The 17,693-nt window shown below is 49.1% G+C and overlaps 1 protein-coding gene across 1 annotated transcript in view; it reads right to left on the reverse strand.

Annotated features, from left to right (window-relative positions):
- The window catches only part of RPTOR (regulatory associated protein of MTOR complex 1), a 428,490-nt gene that overhangs the window by 229,513 nt on the left and 181,284 nt on the right, over positions 1-17,693 (reverse strand). The window contains exon 4 of the mRNA XM_007959595.1: positions 11,682-11,840. Coding sequence (XP_007957786.1) covers positions 11,682-11,840 — 159 coding nt within the window. The remainder of the gene's footprint in view (positions 1-11,681; positions 11,841-17,693) is intronic.

Consider the following 17,693-nt stretch of genomic DNA (forward strand, 5'->3'; position numbering starts at 1 on the left):
TGGCCGGTCTCCAGGTCTCCCAAGTCAAATGCCTCCATCGTTGTCCTGCACAAATTCCCTTTCACCCCGTTCCAGCTCCTGACCCCTCCTGTCCCTATGAATGCATTCAATTCCCTCTACACAAACCAAACGCCCTTCCTTGGCCCTGTTCTCATCTAATGGATAAAAACCCATCGCCATCAAGTTGATTCTGACTCAAAGCAACCCTGTAGGACACAGCAGAACTGCCCTGTACGGTTTCTAAGGCTGTAATCTCTAGGGAAAGAGATTGGCTTCACCCTTCTCCACAGAGTAACTGATGGGTTCAAACCGTGACCTTACAGTTTTCAGCCAAGCACTTAACCACTGCACCACTAAGGCTCCCTCATCTAATGGTTGTGGTTGTGGTTGTTAGATGCTGCAGAGTCAGCTCCGACTCAGAGACCCTACGTACAGAACGCAGCTCTGCCCGGTTACGCTCCATCCTCACGATCCTCCTTTATCCTGGAGCCCACTGCTGCAGCTACTGTGTCAATCCGTCTCGTTGAGGGTCTCCCCCTTTTTTGCTGACCCTCCACTTTGCCAAACATGCTATCATTCTCCAGGGAATGGTCCCTTCTGCTAACATGACCAAAGTAGGTCAGATAAAGCCTGGCCATTCTCACCTCCAAGGAGCATTCCAGCTGCACTTGTTCCAGGGCAGATCTGTTCTCTCAGCTGTCCACAGCGCTTTTCGCATTCTTCGCCAGCACCACAGCTCAAAAGCATCGACTCTTCTTCGGTCTTCTGTGCTCATTGTCCAGCTTTCACATGCAAATGAGGCAACTGAAAATACCAGGGCTTGGGTCAGGCACACCTTAGTTTTCAAGGAGACATCTCTGCTTAACATACTAAAGACGTCTATTGCAGCAGACTTGCCCAGTGCAATGCAACATCTGATGTCTTAACTGCTGCTTCCACGGTGTTGATTTTGGATCTAAGTAAAATGAAATTTTTGATAACTTCTATCTTTTTTCCATTTATCATGATGTTGCTTATTGGTCCAGTTGTGAGGATTTTATTTTCTTTATGTTGAGATGTAATCCATACTGAAGACTAGTCTTTGATCTTCATCAGTAAGTGCTTCAAGTCATCCTCATTTTCTGCAAGCAAGGTCATGTCATCTGTGTATCGCAGGTTGTTAATAAATCTTCCTCCAATCCTGATGCCATATTCTTCCTCATATAATCCAGCTTCTTGGATTATTTGCTCAGCATACAGATTGAATAAGTATGAGGAAAGAATACAACCCTGACACACTCCCTTCTTGATTTTAAACCATGCAGTATTCCCTTGTTCTGTTCGAATGACAGCCTCTGGCCTATGTACAGGTTCCTCATGAGTACAATTAAGTGTTCTCAAATTCCCATACTTCTCAATGTTATCCATAGTCTTATGATCCACACAGCCAAAAGCTTTTGCATAGTCAATAAAACATAGGCAAACATCTTTCTGGTACTCTTTGCTTTCAGCCAACATCCATCAGACATCATCAATGATATCCCTTGTTTTACATCCTCTTCTGAATCCAGCTTGAACTTCTGGAAGTCCCCTGTCAATATACTGCTGCAACTGTTTTTGAGTTATCTTCAGCAAAGTTTTACTTGTGTGATATTAATGATATTGCTCGATAACTTCCACATTCTTTTGGTTCATCTTTCTTTGGAAGGGGCACAAACATTGATCTCTTCCAGTCAGTTGGCCAGGTAGCTGTCTTCCAAATCACCTGGCATAGATGAGTAAGTTCCTCCAGCATGGCATCCATTTGTTGAAACATCTCAATGGGTATTCCATCAATTCCTGGAGCCTTGTTTTTCACAAATTCCTTCAGTGAAGCTTGGACTTCTTCCTTCAATACCATTGGTTCTTGATCACATGCTACCTCCAGAAATAGTTGAACATCAATCAATTCTTTTTAGTGTCATTCTATATATTCCTTCCATCTTGTTTTGAGGCTTCCTGCATCATTCGTTATTTTGCCCATAGAATCCTTCATTATTGCAACTCAAGCCTTGAATTTTGTCTTCGGTTCTTTCAGCTTGAGAAATGTGAAGTATGTTCTTCTCTTTTGGTTTTTTAACTCCAGGTCTTTGCACCTTTCATTATAATACTTTACTTTGTCTTCTCGAGCTGTCCTCTGAAATCTGTTCAGCTCTTTTATCTTGTCATTTCTTCCATTTGCTTTAACTACTCTCCCTTAAAGAGGAAGTTTCAGAGTCTCTTCTGACATCCATTTTGGTCTTTTCTTCCTTTCCTGTCTTTTTAATGATGTTTTGCTTTCTTCACGTACGATGTTCTTGATGTCATCCCACAACTTATCTGGTCTTCAGTCATTGTTGTTCAATCCATCAAATCTATTATCTTCAGAAGGTCTCCAAATTCAGGTAGGATACCATCAAGGTCGTATTTTGGCTCTTGTGGACTTATTTTCTTCAACTTCAACTTGAACTTGCATGTAAGCAGTTGATGGTCTGTTCCACAGCCAGCTCCTGGCCTTATTTTGGCTGAAGATACTGAGCTTCTCCATCACCTCTTTCCACAGGTGTAGTTGATCTGATATCTGTGTACTCCTTCTGACGAGATCCACGTGTAGAGATGCTATTTATGTTGTTGAAAAAAGGTCCTGGCAATGAATGAATGAATGAATGAAAACCTTCTGAATAGTAGTGAGACATCTGATGGACAGCCTCCTTTATTACATGCTTTCTTTTATCTTTAAGTGCAAAAACAATGTTACATAAAAAGTTTTAGAAAAAAAATAAGTTATAAATTATCCACAACATAACCAGGACTCTTGAAAGCTTAGTCTGCTCTAGTCATATCTCCCATTTCACTCATTAAAATCTAGTTTCCAGTCCTATAAATACAAAAACACATTTGGATGGATGTTCGCACAGGCTAGACAAAGAAATATGTTTTCCAGCTCTGTCCAGAGAGGTTTTATAGGCCCTGACAACCCAGTGCACTGTGCACACCCAGAGCCCACATTATGGTTTCTAAATACAATTCACCAATGGAACCAAGGAACCTTGGAGAAATAGTCAATTGCAGGGCTGTGGCAGGAAAATACAAGGTAAGCTGCAGCACCACATGGTGCCAGGAAGTAAGAACATGCTCAAAGAATGGTGGGGACAAATCAAAGACATAGGAGAGCTAGCCTAACGGGGCTCTCAACTCGCCCACATGTGGGATAACTGGAGCATCAAAATAAATAATTACAGCTTGAAAAAAAGAGATGATAAAAAGAAAATATATAACGAAATAAAAAGAGAGATGACAGCCTGCTGGTCTTGGGGGCTCACCATGGCCAACCTGAACTTTCCCAATGGGCAGAGCTAGAACAAGTTCAGCAACAAAATAAGTAATAATGGAATTGGGTGATATCCCAAAGAATAAAACAAAAATTCACGAGTCCATAAACTGACAAGCAAGCGAGGTGAACCAACTCTTCCTTCTGTAAGGCTTCCAATGCATAAATGCAGAAGGAAGGAGGGAAAGAGAAATTGCCATGATGCCACCACAGTAGAGACTGCTACAGGCTGCACCCACGGAGGAAGGCTAAAATGAGAGGGCGCGAATTCGAAGAGCAACCAGATACCTGCCTCGTCTCAAAGCATCTCCCCTCAGATCAATGTCGATTACACAGGAAAACAGCAGTGTGCCAGGAAAGAGGCCCAGCAGGCACCCCCTTCACCAAGTAACCAAGGTTGGCATCACCAGTCGTAAGAACCATCAACATCATCTGTACTAAGAAGGGGACGGGATCTCTGTGTTATTCTCAACATGTCATGAGCTCAATCTAGTCATGAGGAAATCTAGACAGTCCAAAATGGAGAACATCATACAGAGTGCCTGACCAATACTCTGTGAAGTGTCCTGGTCGTGAAAGGGGAGAAAGACTGAGGACCCATCATAGACTGGGGGAGACTAGGGAGGGCGTGACTAAGTGGAGCTGAAGCAGAAAGACACACAGACGTGAAAGCAGTGTTCCAGAAGAGGCAGGATGGCCTCCAATCTCTCTGCAAACATTGTGAGATGGAGAAGTGCTCCCCGGGAGGCACGAGGGCTGGATGGCCTCCCAGGGCCCTTCTCAGTCTCAGGTGTCCACTAACCTACAGTCTGCAGGTTCTCTGCACTTTCTGAACTGACTGAGCACCCCTTTCTCTGGGACTCTCAACTTTCATACACACACTTATCCAGTGCCGCACAGAGGACTAAGGTGTGCCTGACCCAAGCCACGGTATTTTCACTTGCCTCATATGCATGTGAGAGCTGGATAATGAATGAGGAAGACTGAAGAAGAATCAATGCCTTTGAATTATGGTGAAGGATACTGAATATACCATGGACTGCCAGAAGAATGAACAAATGTGTCTTGGAAAAAGGACACTAGAATGTTGTTTAGAAGCGAGGATGGTGAAAACTTCATCTCATGTCCTTTGGACATGTTATCAGGTTGACCGGTGCGTAGGTAAAGGGGAGCCAAGTCAGTGAGAAAGATTGAGACCCTCAATGACATGGACAACCCAGGGGCTGGGCCAACGGGCTCAAGCCTAACAAGGACTCTCAGGACGGCGCAGGACCAGGCACCGTTTCGTTCTATTGCACACGGTGTCACTACGAATCAACTGGCTCGGTGGCACCAAAGCACCACGACATAAGGTTGCTTATGTGAGTCAGAACTCTACTGATGGCACAAAGCAACACAGCTGCCCCCTTAGGATAAGTGGCTCTGGTAGCAGAATGGTCAGGCGCTCACTCAGCTGTCAACCAGAAGGCTGATGGTTTGATGGCTGAACCCAGCAGCCATTCTACAGGAGAAAGGCCTGGTGACTGGTCCCAGAAAGGTAAAAGTCTCGGAAACCCCAGGGGGCACCTTGATTCTGCACGTAGGGTTGCTATGAGTGGAACCAACTGGACAGTACCCAAGAATAGGGGGCCACTTACCTGCATCCCCAACTGCCTGTCCCTGCCCAGGTCAGTGGGGACCATTGCTAACAGCAGCACACCCAGGCACTCTCAGCCTGGATCCCACTCTTTCAGAAGCATCCTTCCTTGTCCCGCAGACGCTCTGCTTGCCCTGCTGAAGGCCCAGCAGACCAGCAGTCTCCTCTGGGCTGCTCAGGGCTGCCCCACCTCCTGCTGGGATGCTGGCATTCCCAGGGCACCTGGCTCAGTCCCAGTCACAGAGCACCTGGGAAGGCAGGGCCTTCCTTCCCCCATCATGCCTGTGCCTGACATCAGGCCTAACCACAGCCCCATTCACCGGGCGGTTTGGGCAGGCTGGCTAAGCTCTTGTGCCTCCATTTCCTAGTCTGGCAAATGGACAATAAAAAAGGCCCTGGTTCCCAGGGGACAAAGCAAGTCACTAGACATAAAGGTTTAGATCAGGGTCTGGGGCACATGGTAACGGTCCCTGCTGTCATTATTACTCATCAGGGTTCAGATCAGGGTCTGAGGCATAGTCCCCTCCCCCCGTGCTGGAACCACTGGGCCATTAGGGCCCCACACTGGAGCGTGACGGTTCCCTGCACCTCTCGAGCACAGGCCCTCGACGGTGGCCCGGCAGCAGAGGCACCTTGGAGCTTGTAAGAAAGGCAGTTTTCAGGCCCCACCTAGGCCTACAGAACCAGAGACTGGGCTGGGGCCTCTCTGGTGACACAAACGGCCAAACACCGACTGCAAGCCCATCCTGCGGCACCTCGGAACACAGGCCTCGCAGCGTGCTTCCCAAAGGTCACAGCTCCAAAAACCCTCTGGGACGGCTCCAGTCTGCACACATGGGGCCGCAGTGACTCAGTCAACCCCACAGCAACGCCCACCGGGTGGCTGACGCACGCTCAGGCTGTAAATACGGTTTGGGAAACAGGAGATCTAGGCGATCAATTACGATGCTGAGCGAAGACTTCGCCTCTCAGCATCAAGGGAGGAAATACTCTCAGGCCCTTATGAGGACATAAAGCAAGAGCCCACAGCTTTTCCGCGCTTCTCACAAGAAAAAGACAACTGACTGCTAGACATTACCAAGACAAGCACACACAGGACACCAGAGAAGGAAGGTCAGGCCACAAGAAAATGAGGAGCTGGTTGCTGTCGGGGTTTTTTTGGGGGCGGGGGGAGTGTTGCCGCCTTCTCAACGTGGAGAAGGTAATCATTTGTCTTGAAACGATGAGCGTGGTCTGGCACAAACACTGCTTTAAAATCACAAACATCCTTTACTCATAACGTTGTTGCTGCCGAGTGCCACCAAACAGCACACGCAGCAAACCTGTGTGACCCATCCTTCAATAAAAGCAGTGATGAGCTGGACACGATGCTGGATAATAGGCAGCTGTTTGTAGATGGAGCCCTGGTGGCGTGGTGGTTATATGCTTGGCTGCTAACTGAAAGGGTGGCCGTTTGAACCCACCAGCTGCTCCACCGGAGAAAGATGAGGCAGTCTGCTTCTGTAGAGACTGACAGCCTTGGAGACCCTGTGGGGCAGTTCCACTCCGTCCTCTAGGGGCGCTGTGAGTTGGAATCCACTCCATGGCAGTGGGCTTGCTTTGGGTTTGTACTTGGGAAAGGCCCTAGCAGGTTTACAGACAGGGAGCCACATGGCTTTGGCCTGAGCACACACACGAGGAGTGAGGATTGTTTCTGGCTGTGGTGGAACTTTATAGAGCAGAGAAAAAATGGACAGAGTGAGAACACTCTCTCCTTTTGTGAAGAAAAGAGTGTGTCTACCAGCTGACCAGCAGCACTCAAGCAGATTAGTCCCTTGTTCCTGAGAGACACCCTGCTGAGTGAACTCTTAAAGGCTGGGACCAAGCTTCAGTTCCCACAGGAAAGAGGACAAGGGATGGGGGGAGGGGGAACGACACATGTAAGTCCTGGGCCTTGGTGTTCTGCTACAACTGAGAAAAAAGTGAAAAACAGAATGGTGATTAAATGAGAAAAGTACAGTGCTGACTGGTGTGCTGAGACACCTTTAAACCTTAGCTTTTTCCCCAACAAAACCAAAAAACCAAACTGACTCCCACCAAGTTGATTCCAACTCACAGCAACCCCCACTGGATTTCTGAGGTTGTAAATCTTTATGGAAGTAGATTGCCCCATCTTCCTCCCACGGAGCAGCTAGTGCGTTTGAACAGCTGACCTTCTGGTTAGCAGCCAAAAGGCCTTACCCACCATCCCACCAGAGCTCCTTTGTAACAATCCTCGTTTTAACAGGTGCCTTATGGCAGAAGAACTCAGCAGAAGGACTGACCACTCCTGGTGCGGCCTGAAGGGTGTTTTGGTGCAGGTTTTGTTAGCTGTTGCCAAGCTGACACCATCTATCATAGCACACACCAAGTAAAAAGGAGGAAAAAGCCCTGTGATGAGGTAGACCAGCAGAATAACATTAACAGGGGGAGGCACAATGGACAAAGAGAGACTTGGGTCTAGAGATGATTCTATGACTTCTGATGACCTTAGCTACTCATCATAAACTCAAAAAGCAAAGTTGGACCCCTAGCAGACCCCAAGATGCCCATGACTCAGCAGTTCAGGAACATACCAGACCTTTGCTGTCACAAGCTCCTATCTCAGTGGGGAGATAGAAACAGTAAACGCATTGTAATAAAGAGTGAAAATTATGGAAAAAATGAACCACTGTAGGAGGATCAAAGAGTAGAGTGAGTGGGTGGGATTTTACATAGAGTGATCTGAAACACTTCATTAAACCATTTTAAATAACATCTAAGCAAACATTTAAAAAGAGATATCCATCCGCTATCCATCTCCTCACCAATTCAACAGTAACTGAGCACCGACCAGTGACAAACACTCCTGTAGGACCTGGGGACACAAGCTAACTCAAGACAAGGCCCTTGGTCTCATGGAGCTCACAGGCAGTCAAAGAAGACAGAAAACAAAAGGACATAACAGGCTGGAGTTTTCACTTCTTGGACTGATGTAGGGCTATTGAGATTTTCTATTTCCTTTAGTGTCAGTTTTGGTAAGCTGTGTATTTTTTAAAAGACATTTGTCCATTTAAGTTGTTAAATTTATTGGCACAAAGTGATTCATAATATCCCCTTATCTTTTCAATGTCTATAGTATATGTCTTGATGACCCCTCTCATTCCTGATACCGATGACTTGTGTCTTCTCTCTTTTTTCTTCATCTATCTAGTGAGAGATTTGTTAATTTTACTCATCTTTTCAAAGAGCCAAACTTCAGCTAGGTTAGTTTTCTGTATTGCCTGCTGTAGAGTTTACTGATTTCTGCTCTCAACTCTTTCTTTCTACTGACTTTTGACCACCATTGCCTGTCCGTTTGTCATACTGAGGTGGTTTGTGTACTCCTGTGAGGCTGGAGGCTATGCCATCACTATTTCAAACCCCAGCAGGGTCACCCCACAGTGCACAGGTTTCAGTAGAGCTTCCAGACTAAAACAGACTGGGAAGAAAGATGGGGCCATTCACTTCTCTGAAAGTTAACCACTGAAAACCTTAGGAATGGTAGTGAAATGCTGCCTGATATAGTGCCAGAAGATGAGCCCCTCAGGTCAGAAGCAATCAAAGTATGACTGGTCCATACAAGTGGGACATCACAAAGGCAGGGCGAGGGGAACAGTCCACACAGGGAGATGAGAAACATGACGAGCAAGTGCAAGGTGTGAGTCTCAACTGGACCTGAATCCGAAACAAAGTCAACAAAAAGTGCTTACTAAAGCCCATCTGGAGACAGATGGGAGGGTTTTCATGTGGACTCTATGCTAAATGACATTACAGAATCGATGTAACCATGATGAGCAACTGAGTGATTTTCAGGTTACACAGAACAATCTCTGCATCTACCTCCTAGTGTCGCGAAGTCCGCAGCTTCCTTTTAAATGGTTCTGGGATGCAATCCCAGCTACAGAGAGAGGGACAGCAAATGTGCCACAATGTTAACATCAGCTGACTGGAGGTGAAAAACATGAAGGTGCTCATTCCACTGTCCAGTGGACTTTGTGGACATCAACCATGGTAAAAGCTGGGTTCTGAAAATGCAAAGACAAAATGCACAGAAACCGTGTCATGACTATCAACAAGACAAGAGAGAAGACTAAGTGACCAGCGTCAGGAAGGAACAAGGACACTAGCGCCTGCACGCAGGCAGCGAGAAGCTAACAGGAGGCATTCGGAAGCACCACGTGCCAACGACTTGGAATACTTAGCGGAAATGGGCAGCTCCCTCCATAACTAAGTTAGCAAAGCTGTCTCAAGGCCAACAGAAAACCCAAATCACCCTTAATTCATGAAGGAAACTAAGTTCACAGTCAAAGGTCTCTCCAAAAACACAGTATCAACTCAGAGAGCTCTATCTGTAAATTCCACCAAACACTCAGAGAACAAGTGTTTTAAATCCTGCAGAACAATCCCAGTGCATGCCAACAGAAGAAACATCCGTCAGCTGACTCCAAGGCACGGTAATACTGACCACCCAAAGCAAACAGAGATGGCGAGGAAGGAAAATTCCAGGAACGTCTCACTCATGACCACGGGCGCAAAAACACTAAGCAAAATACCAGCAGGTGGAATTAAACGACACAAAACCGAAAACCCACTGCACTGAGGCAATGCCGACTCCCAGCAAACCCTTACCACATAAGAAACAGATAACTTATGACAAATTGTGCTCTTGAGAATTAAAGGTGTGCTTCGTAACAGAAAGATCACAGAATACCACTCTGTGAGTTGCCTGTTTGAAGAAGAAGTCATGTGATGATTTTAACACACACACATGATGCTTGAGAAAAGTCAACATCTATTCATGATTTAACAAAACAAACTTGGAAAAGCAGGAAACTTTCTCAATGTGCTAAAGGATATTTGTTTTTGCCAAAAGGCCACTGCGACCATCAGACATGGGACAGTGAGGGTATCTGCTTTACTAGAGGGTGAGGCCAGGCTGCCCACAGTCACTGCTCCACTCTCCGGGGTGTCAGCCAGCACAGGAAGGCAGGACCGATAAATAAAGGAGACAAGACTGGAAAGGAGGAAATAAAGTGGTCACCATTTGAAGATGGCATGATAGTGTACTCAGAAAACCCAAAAGCATGGGCAGATAAGTGATGAGAATCAGTCAGAGAGGTCAGTGAGATGAGCAGATATAACAGAAAGTATAAAAAGTCACTGCCTTTCCACGTACCCCAATAAAAAAGAGAGAACGCAGTTCTCACAATGAATGAGCAGCACCAAAAACATAAAGGACCTCAAAGACAATCTAACAAACGATGCACAAACCATGAAGAAGAAATGATGAAACTACACTGATGGGCACTGAATACGCGTGGAACCAGCACTGTCCAGGGGCCAACCTGCCCTCAATACCCCACCCATGTGATATAACACTAAGGGTATGCACATAGAACTCAGCAAGTTGATTTAATATTTTCATGGAAGATCAAAGGGCCAAGAATGGCCAAGATACCGCTACAGAACAAAGAAGGGGCACTAATCTTCCCAAGTGCTAAGGTTACCGAACACCTGCACTCCTCAGGACTGGTGACCGGGCAGATGGTAAGGATTACCAAACACCTGCACTCCTCAGGACCGGTGACCGGGCAGATGGTAAGGATTACCAAACACCTGACACATCAGGACCGGTGACTGGGCAGATGGTAAGAATTACCAAACACCTGCACTAGTCAGGACTGGTGACCGGGCAGATGGTAAGGATTACCAAACACCTGCATGCATTAGGACCGGTGACCGGGCAGAGGTAGACTGACAGAACAGAGCAGAGCTCTGAAGTAACCTCACACAACACGGAAACTGACTCCTTCAAAGTCAGTGTTAATGGTAACAGAAGAGGTAGAATCTATTTGGAGAGAAAAAATGAACTGGACCCTAACACTAGACCCAAACATCAGTTGCAGAAAGATCAAGGACCAAACACACAAGTTCAGACAGCAGAGTGACTTTCCGACCATGAGTAAAGAAAACCAACTTAAACAGGGGACAGGATGTGATGTGGGTGGTGGGGCACGCCCAAAGGCTGGGAGGGACACCACAACCCGTGAAGCGTGAGGAAGGCTGTCACCTTCCCAGACTCTCACGTGCAGCCTTTTGCTCAAGAACCATGAGAGCCTCTAGCGATTCTGCCCTTTACAGAGGGCCAGGCTGTGGCTCAGCCAGCAGGGCCAATTAGCCCTGGCTCTTTGGAATACAGAAAGCAGTTCATTTTCAAAGAAAATCAATGATACCCAAAGGAAGATTTTGACAAAAGTGAAAAATCTTGCAATTGTTCAAACTAAAAGGTAGGTATCTGTGAGGTCTTTCTTCAAAGAACTACAAACATCTCAAGTCTTCACAGCAGCCAAAGGGTATCACTCAAGCCTGACTCACGGCTTCCCAGACAATCCATCCACACACTGTGCAGCAGAAGTGAATCTGTGTCTCAGTGTTTTCCAGATTTGTCACTGATGTGGACGTGACTCCCAAACTCCCCCAAGATAAGAAACACACTACTGCCCCTACTCCATCTCACTACGTTTTGTTTTTATAACACACTGAACACTAGTTGGTCTGATGAAGTGAGAACCAACATCAGACACGTGATGACCAGGACCCACAACTGGCCATCCAATGTACAATCGTCCAGCAGAGAAAGAGGGGACCTGGCTCCTGGAACCATGACAGTACACCCACCTTGTTGAAGACCCAGATCTCGCCGTTCACAGTGGGCCGGGGCACCCCGTGGCCGTTGTAGTGGAAGAGAACCCGTTCCTCCTTGGCATTTCGGCGCAAAGATGTGCAAAGCTTCTTGACTTCATCCACAGTCGGGTCAAGGCTCTGCTTGTACCGGGCCTGTCACAGGAGAAGAAAGTAAGAAACTTACAGTGGAGCCATGGAAACACCAGGACACGCAGTCCACTCTCTGTCCTGAGTCTGCATTTAATAGCTGTTAACCCTGGACAAGGGACCAAACTTCTCTAGCTATACAACCAGAACATTTATGAATACATTAAACACCACTGAATTGTTCATTGTAAAATGGTTAATTTTACAATTCACCTCAATAAAGTATTTTTTATAGAACTGGAAGAATAACTACTTTATAAGGTGGTTGTGAAATCTGCTTATAAATTCATTCAACAGAGATTCACTGAAGGCTACCACGACCATCTCAGGAGAAATGCACCAGCATGCTCCTTGGAAGCAAGACCTCCTCCTCCTTCGGATACATCACCAGGAAAGATTGACTGCTAGAGAAGGACCCCATGTGTGGTGAAGTGGGGCGTCCGTGAAAAGGAAGGAGCCCCTCCCCGACAGAGACGGACACACAGCCTCAACAACACGCTCAAACACATCAGAGATCATGAAGACTGTCAGGACCACGTGAGGCTTCATTCTGGGCAACATTTTTTATGGACTCTGTTATCCCAATTGGCCAAGATGTCCCCAAGACTATGGTCCTAAGCACTAAAGTCCAATGACTCGGCCCTTCCAGGTCTTTGGTTATGTCTTACAAGTTTGTACAACTCTGCCCCCTGTATGCTCAGAATTTTTTTTATTTTATTTTTATTGTGATTTGGGCAAAAGTTTACAGGGTAAACTCACTTTCCATACAGCAGCTCACATACACTTTGTCTCATGACATTGACTGGAATCTCCCACAATGCAACAGCTCCCCCCCACTTCCTCCCCGTGGTTACCTCCTCCCTGGCTCCTTCCCTCCGTGCACTCCCGCCCCGTCTCCCTGTGCACAGCCCTTCTTCCTCCTGTGACATACGCTCAGAAATACTTTTGATGTCATCATGGCGGCTGCCTTTTACTTGGCGTTACTGTTGCCTTTACTCATTTACCTCGACTGTTCGCTGCATTGCTGTTGTGCTGCTGCTCTTAGTTGCCAGGGAGTTGTCTCTGACTCATGGCGACCTCACTGTGGCTGTGTGCCTTGGGTCAGCCTGCCCCCCCCCATAGGACAAACGGGCCATGCAATTCTGCTTAGGGCCACAGGGCACAGATGCATGTGTTGCTCACGGGCATGATCACGCTCAGCCTCTCCTGCATCAGCAACCCCCTCAGGCCGACCTTCCCACCAGCCTCACACACACTACCGCTCTTCCATCCGACAAAACCCCTCCCTTGACCCCACTCCCCCAAAGCTGCCACCAAAGTTCTTGGTCTAATTTGCAGTTATTTCCCCATAAAACACCTAAATTCACTGTATCCAATTCTTTGCTACTTTCTCTCAAACTTCCCCCAATGTGTTGTGCCCACAACCCCACTTAGGAAGAACAGGACAATATGCTGTGTGGCTAAGTCAACGGCCCGCTTCCAGTCTTCAACACTTTGGCCTTACTGTCAGCACTAGGACCACCTTCGAAGTCCCCTGCCAGCCCACCTCCCTGCACCTGAGGCCCTCGTTCCCCCTTCCACTTCCCGGCAGAGTGAGATGAAGGAACAGGGCTATATGCTGACCTACCTTCCCTCCACCCTGTTACCACCCTCCAACCCAGAGCACACCAGCTGGTGCCTTGGCACCACTCAGCCTGCCTCTGGAGATGTAAGCAATGGCTTTGACCCTGTCTCCCTCCAACTTACCCATTCCCCTGCCCGCCATCCCTGCCTCTTGGGGCTCCTCTAGCCTTTTAGGACTCAGTTTTACTGAAATACAGTTTATGCACAATAAAATTCACACATTTGAACTGCTTAGTTTGATGACTCTGGTAGCATAGTGGCTAAGGCATTTGACTGCTCACCAGAAGGCTGGCGGTTCAAACCCACCAGCCACTCCTCAGAAGGAAGGTTGGGCAATCCTACTTTCGTAGTGATACTGCCTCGGAAACCCAAGGAGGGGTCGCTATGAGTCAGGGCCAACTCGACGGCAAATAACAACAACAACAACAGTTTGATGAATTTTAACAGCTGCATACAGTCTGAAGCCGAGAAGCGGTCAAGATCCCGGGTACCTGCAGAGCCCCAAGCACTGGGGGCGCGCTGCCGTCAGTCCTCCCCAAGCCTGGAGCCCGGCACTGGTGACCGGCTCTCTGTCCCAGAGTCGTGCCCTCTCAAGAAGCATCCAGAGATGGAGCCCTAGCATCAGCCCAGCCGGTCAGAAAGAACGCTTACTCAAGCATAAAGGGATCCGCTGAATTAGCAAGACCTGAAGGTAACGTACAAAAATCAAGAACCGTTATGGAGATACCCGAGCAACAAGCCGGAAGAGGACACAGTGCTCGGGAAAACCCAGCATAAAGCAACACCAAGAAGCCTGGGTACCTAGGAAGGAGCTCAAGAAGCCACTGCCGTGGAACCGATCCCGACTCACAGTGACGGTACAGGGCCAAGTAGGACGCCCCACAGGGTCCCCAAGGCTGTCATCTCTATGGAAGCCGACTGCCACACGTCGCTCTCGCGGAGCTGCTCGCGGGTTTGAGCTGCTGTAGCAGCCGAGCAATAAACCACCGCACCACCAGGGCTCCTTAAACTTAAGAAGAAAGGTACAAAACCTAGACAAGGAAACTGACTCCCCTGAATAACACGGATACAGACTTGAACCAGAAAGGTGTCTGGCGCCCAGAACACAACTTGGCGTTTTCAAGACGGCCACTCCCACAGGTGAATGCCACACATTCCCGGGAAAGACCCCAGAAGCAAGGTTCTGGGGTTAGACAGGCAGCTTCTGACATTCACGTGGAAAAATCAGCAGGAGAGCGGCCAGGGGACAATGACAAAGGGCAGCTTCGAGGAGCCCCGACCGGCCACCCAGGCCTCCCCTGGAGGCCCTAACCAGAGCGGTGAGGTTCTGGGACTGGGCAGACAGGCAGAGCAGGGACCGGAGGCTTCATTAAAGTCACGTGCGTGCCGACGGAAGCTGGGGCACGGAGGGCAGACCAGGGAGGGGACATGCTGGCAGAGGGGCTCCTATCTACATCATCTGACGACAAAGAACATTTACGGGTCCATGCCCATAAAAAAGAAGAGAGATCTCCAACCACACTGGACGGCAGAGCAGAAGTGATGAGTTTAAACACTGGAGGAAGGCCGCACCAGTGTCTGCAACACGCTCTTTAAAACCATGGCAGCACCTACTTGAAGGGACGGGCTGACAGTCACGCTCTGAATTTTTAAAAAACCACCCAGACGCATATTACTTTAATAAACCTTTTACATTTTATTTTCAAAAGGAAGTAAACGTAGCCAGTGCCAAGGTGCTACTCAAGAGAAAAAGATTGGTAAGGAGGAGGAACATGAACGGGGAGCTGGCACAGGGGGCAACACTCACTCGTGTGTTGTCGGCACACATCTGCCGTGTTGTTCCAAAAGAAATGGTGGCAGAAAACAGTCTGGCGCCTCCTGGAAGAGTCAGTCATCACAAGACCCACCAACTGCACCCCAGAAGTCTGCCCAGAGGGATGAGAGTAAGCTCTCAGACAAACACACAGGCACGGACCCGAGCCTTGCAGCAGCACTGCTCACACAGTCAACAGAGAGGAGCCGCCCCCCGCCCCCACCAACGGGTAAAGGCGTGAACAAGACAGGGCCCGTTCACAGTGGGAAACGTGAACACAGCCCCAGGGAGAATGAAGCACCCACGCGTGCTACGACACGGACGGCCGCAGGAGACGTGGTGAGAGAGAGCAGCAGGCGCAAAGGCCACGTACTGCAGGAGTCCACGGACACAGAACGCCCCGAAAGGTAAACCCAGGACCGTGAACAGACCGGCGGGCGTCAGGGGCTTTGGGGGGAAGGAAATGGGGAAAGACAGCCCCACGGGCGTGGGGTCTCCAGTGGGGGTGACGGAAACACGTTAGAACTAGACAGAACTGGGGACTGCATGCACCGTGAGCGGACTCAAGGCCCCGAATTAGTCAGTTTACCATGGTTAGTTTTATGTTTTAGGATCTCCACCTCAATAACACCACTTCCGGGAGGGGTGGGGAGGGGAAGAGGAGAGGGGACAGAAGAGAAAAAGCAGAGAGGAGAAAACGCGGGGAGGCCAGGAAGATGGAAGGGTGACACACTGCTCGTGCTTAAGGAACGTTCCAAAGCTATCAAGAGAAAAGAAAGAGGTGCACGGACAAGGGGGCCCAGGAAACCGAAGGCCTCCCACACCACGCTCTCCCTTTGTCCATGACACACTATCTGGCTTCCTCTGAGCAACACATATTAATACCGTCATTTACGACAGTATAAAATCCTGATGATACACTCACTGTATCTTCTACTCTGAAACCTGGTGTGTGGGGGGGTGTATTAAGATGGAAGGCTTGGCAAAATGAAATTGGAAAAAACAAAACAAAACAAAAATGCTTTCCCAACTTCCCTAAGTTCTGGCATCTGTAAGCAAAAGCCACCACAGAATCAGGAACCACTCCAAGGACAGTAGTCCTAGCCCCCTGTGGGGCACTTTTAGAGCCCTGCCCTGGAATGGGAGGAGTTTTAGTGGCACTGTGGTTAAAACACTGGGCTACTACCCAAAGTCGCGGTTTGAACCTACCAACCGCTCTGCAGGAAAAAGATGAGGCAGTCAGGTTCCGTGAAGGTGACAGTCTTTGAAGCCCCTATGGGCAGTTCCGCTCTGTCCTCTAGAGGCGCTGTGGGTGGGAATCAACTTCACCGTAGCAGGTGGGGTTCGGCTCGGCTCTGGAGTGGGCGTCTTTTGGGGTCTCGCAGTACTCTCACCCTCCCCTGCCAGGGTTCCCTCCTCAAAGCCCCGATGCTACTGGCCAAATAAGAGTGTCAGAGAGATGGCCTGGACACAGGGACACGTGAGAGGCAATTCTGCCAGCCATCCTGTCAGCAGGCGGCGTGCATTAATTCAACAGCAGAGTGGCTGTGGCCCGGCCCACGGGTGCTCGGACAGAAGGTGAATCCGTGGGAGAGGCGCGTCCACGGGGCTGGAGGCACAGCAGTGCCGAGAGGCCCAGCACGAAAAGAGGACAGGCTGGTGCCAGCCCAGGAGGCCACCCCGTCATCTCTGGAGTGGTCTGCTCCCCGCCACTAGGCGCCCGAGGCACATGAGACACACAGCAAGGCCCCTGCCCGAACCTTGGCTACCCACGCCCACCTCAGCGCCAGCTCTGCTGCAGAATCCTCTGCCGGCCCCTGGGGCAGGAGGCTGGCTGTCCTTCCCCTGAATTAAGCTGCACTGCCCGCTCTGCATCCCGAGGGGGCTGGCCCTGCCAAAGGTGCACAGCTAACCCCCAAACCAGCGTGCTCCCACAGTGGCCAGAAGCCTTGCCAGGCAAGATCCGATCCACCACCTGGAAGAGATCACAGGGAGGGGAACCAGGAGCCGGGGCCATGAGCCCCCTCCCCCACACCCACGATCGGGGTTACAGGGCCGGCGAGGGTATGGACCAACCCCTAAAGGTTGGCTGATGCGGCTCTGAAACCCCCGACCCCAACACGCTAGCACATGTCTCCAGGGCCTTCCTCCAACAGGTGACAGGTTTCCATCACCTTCCACCCGCAGGTGCTTCTTCTCTGCAGCCTTCCACCTGCAGGCGGTGTGTCTCCCAAGCCTTACACTTAGGGCAGTTCTCACAGACCTGGGAAGCTGGGTGTTCACTCCCTGCTCACGAGGGCCTCCTTCCTGAGGCTTCCCGGCCACCTGCTCCCAGATGGTACGAGAGTCACTACAACAGCCAAGGAAGGCTGGGTTTTCACCATTACCTTCCTACTGCTCACAATTCTCTCCACAACATAGCT

The sequence above is a fragment of the Orycteropus afer genome, unplaced genomic scaffold, assembly GCF_000298275.1.
Source record: "Orycteropus afer afer isolate SDZICR_OR568_19922 unplaced genomic scaffold, OryAfe1.0 scaffold00018, whole genome shotgun sequence".
Taxonomy (NCBI): Eukaryota; Metazoa; Chordata; class Mammalia; order Tubulidentata; family Orycteropodidae; genus Orycteropus; species Orycteropus afer.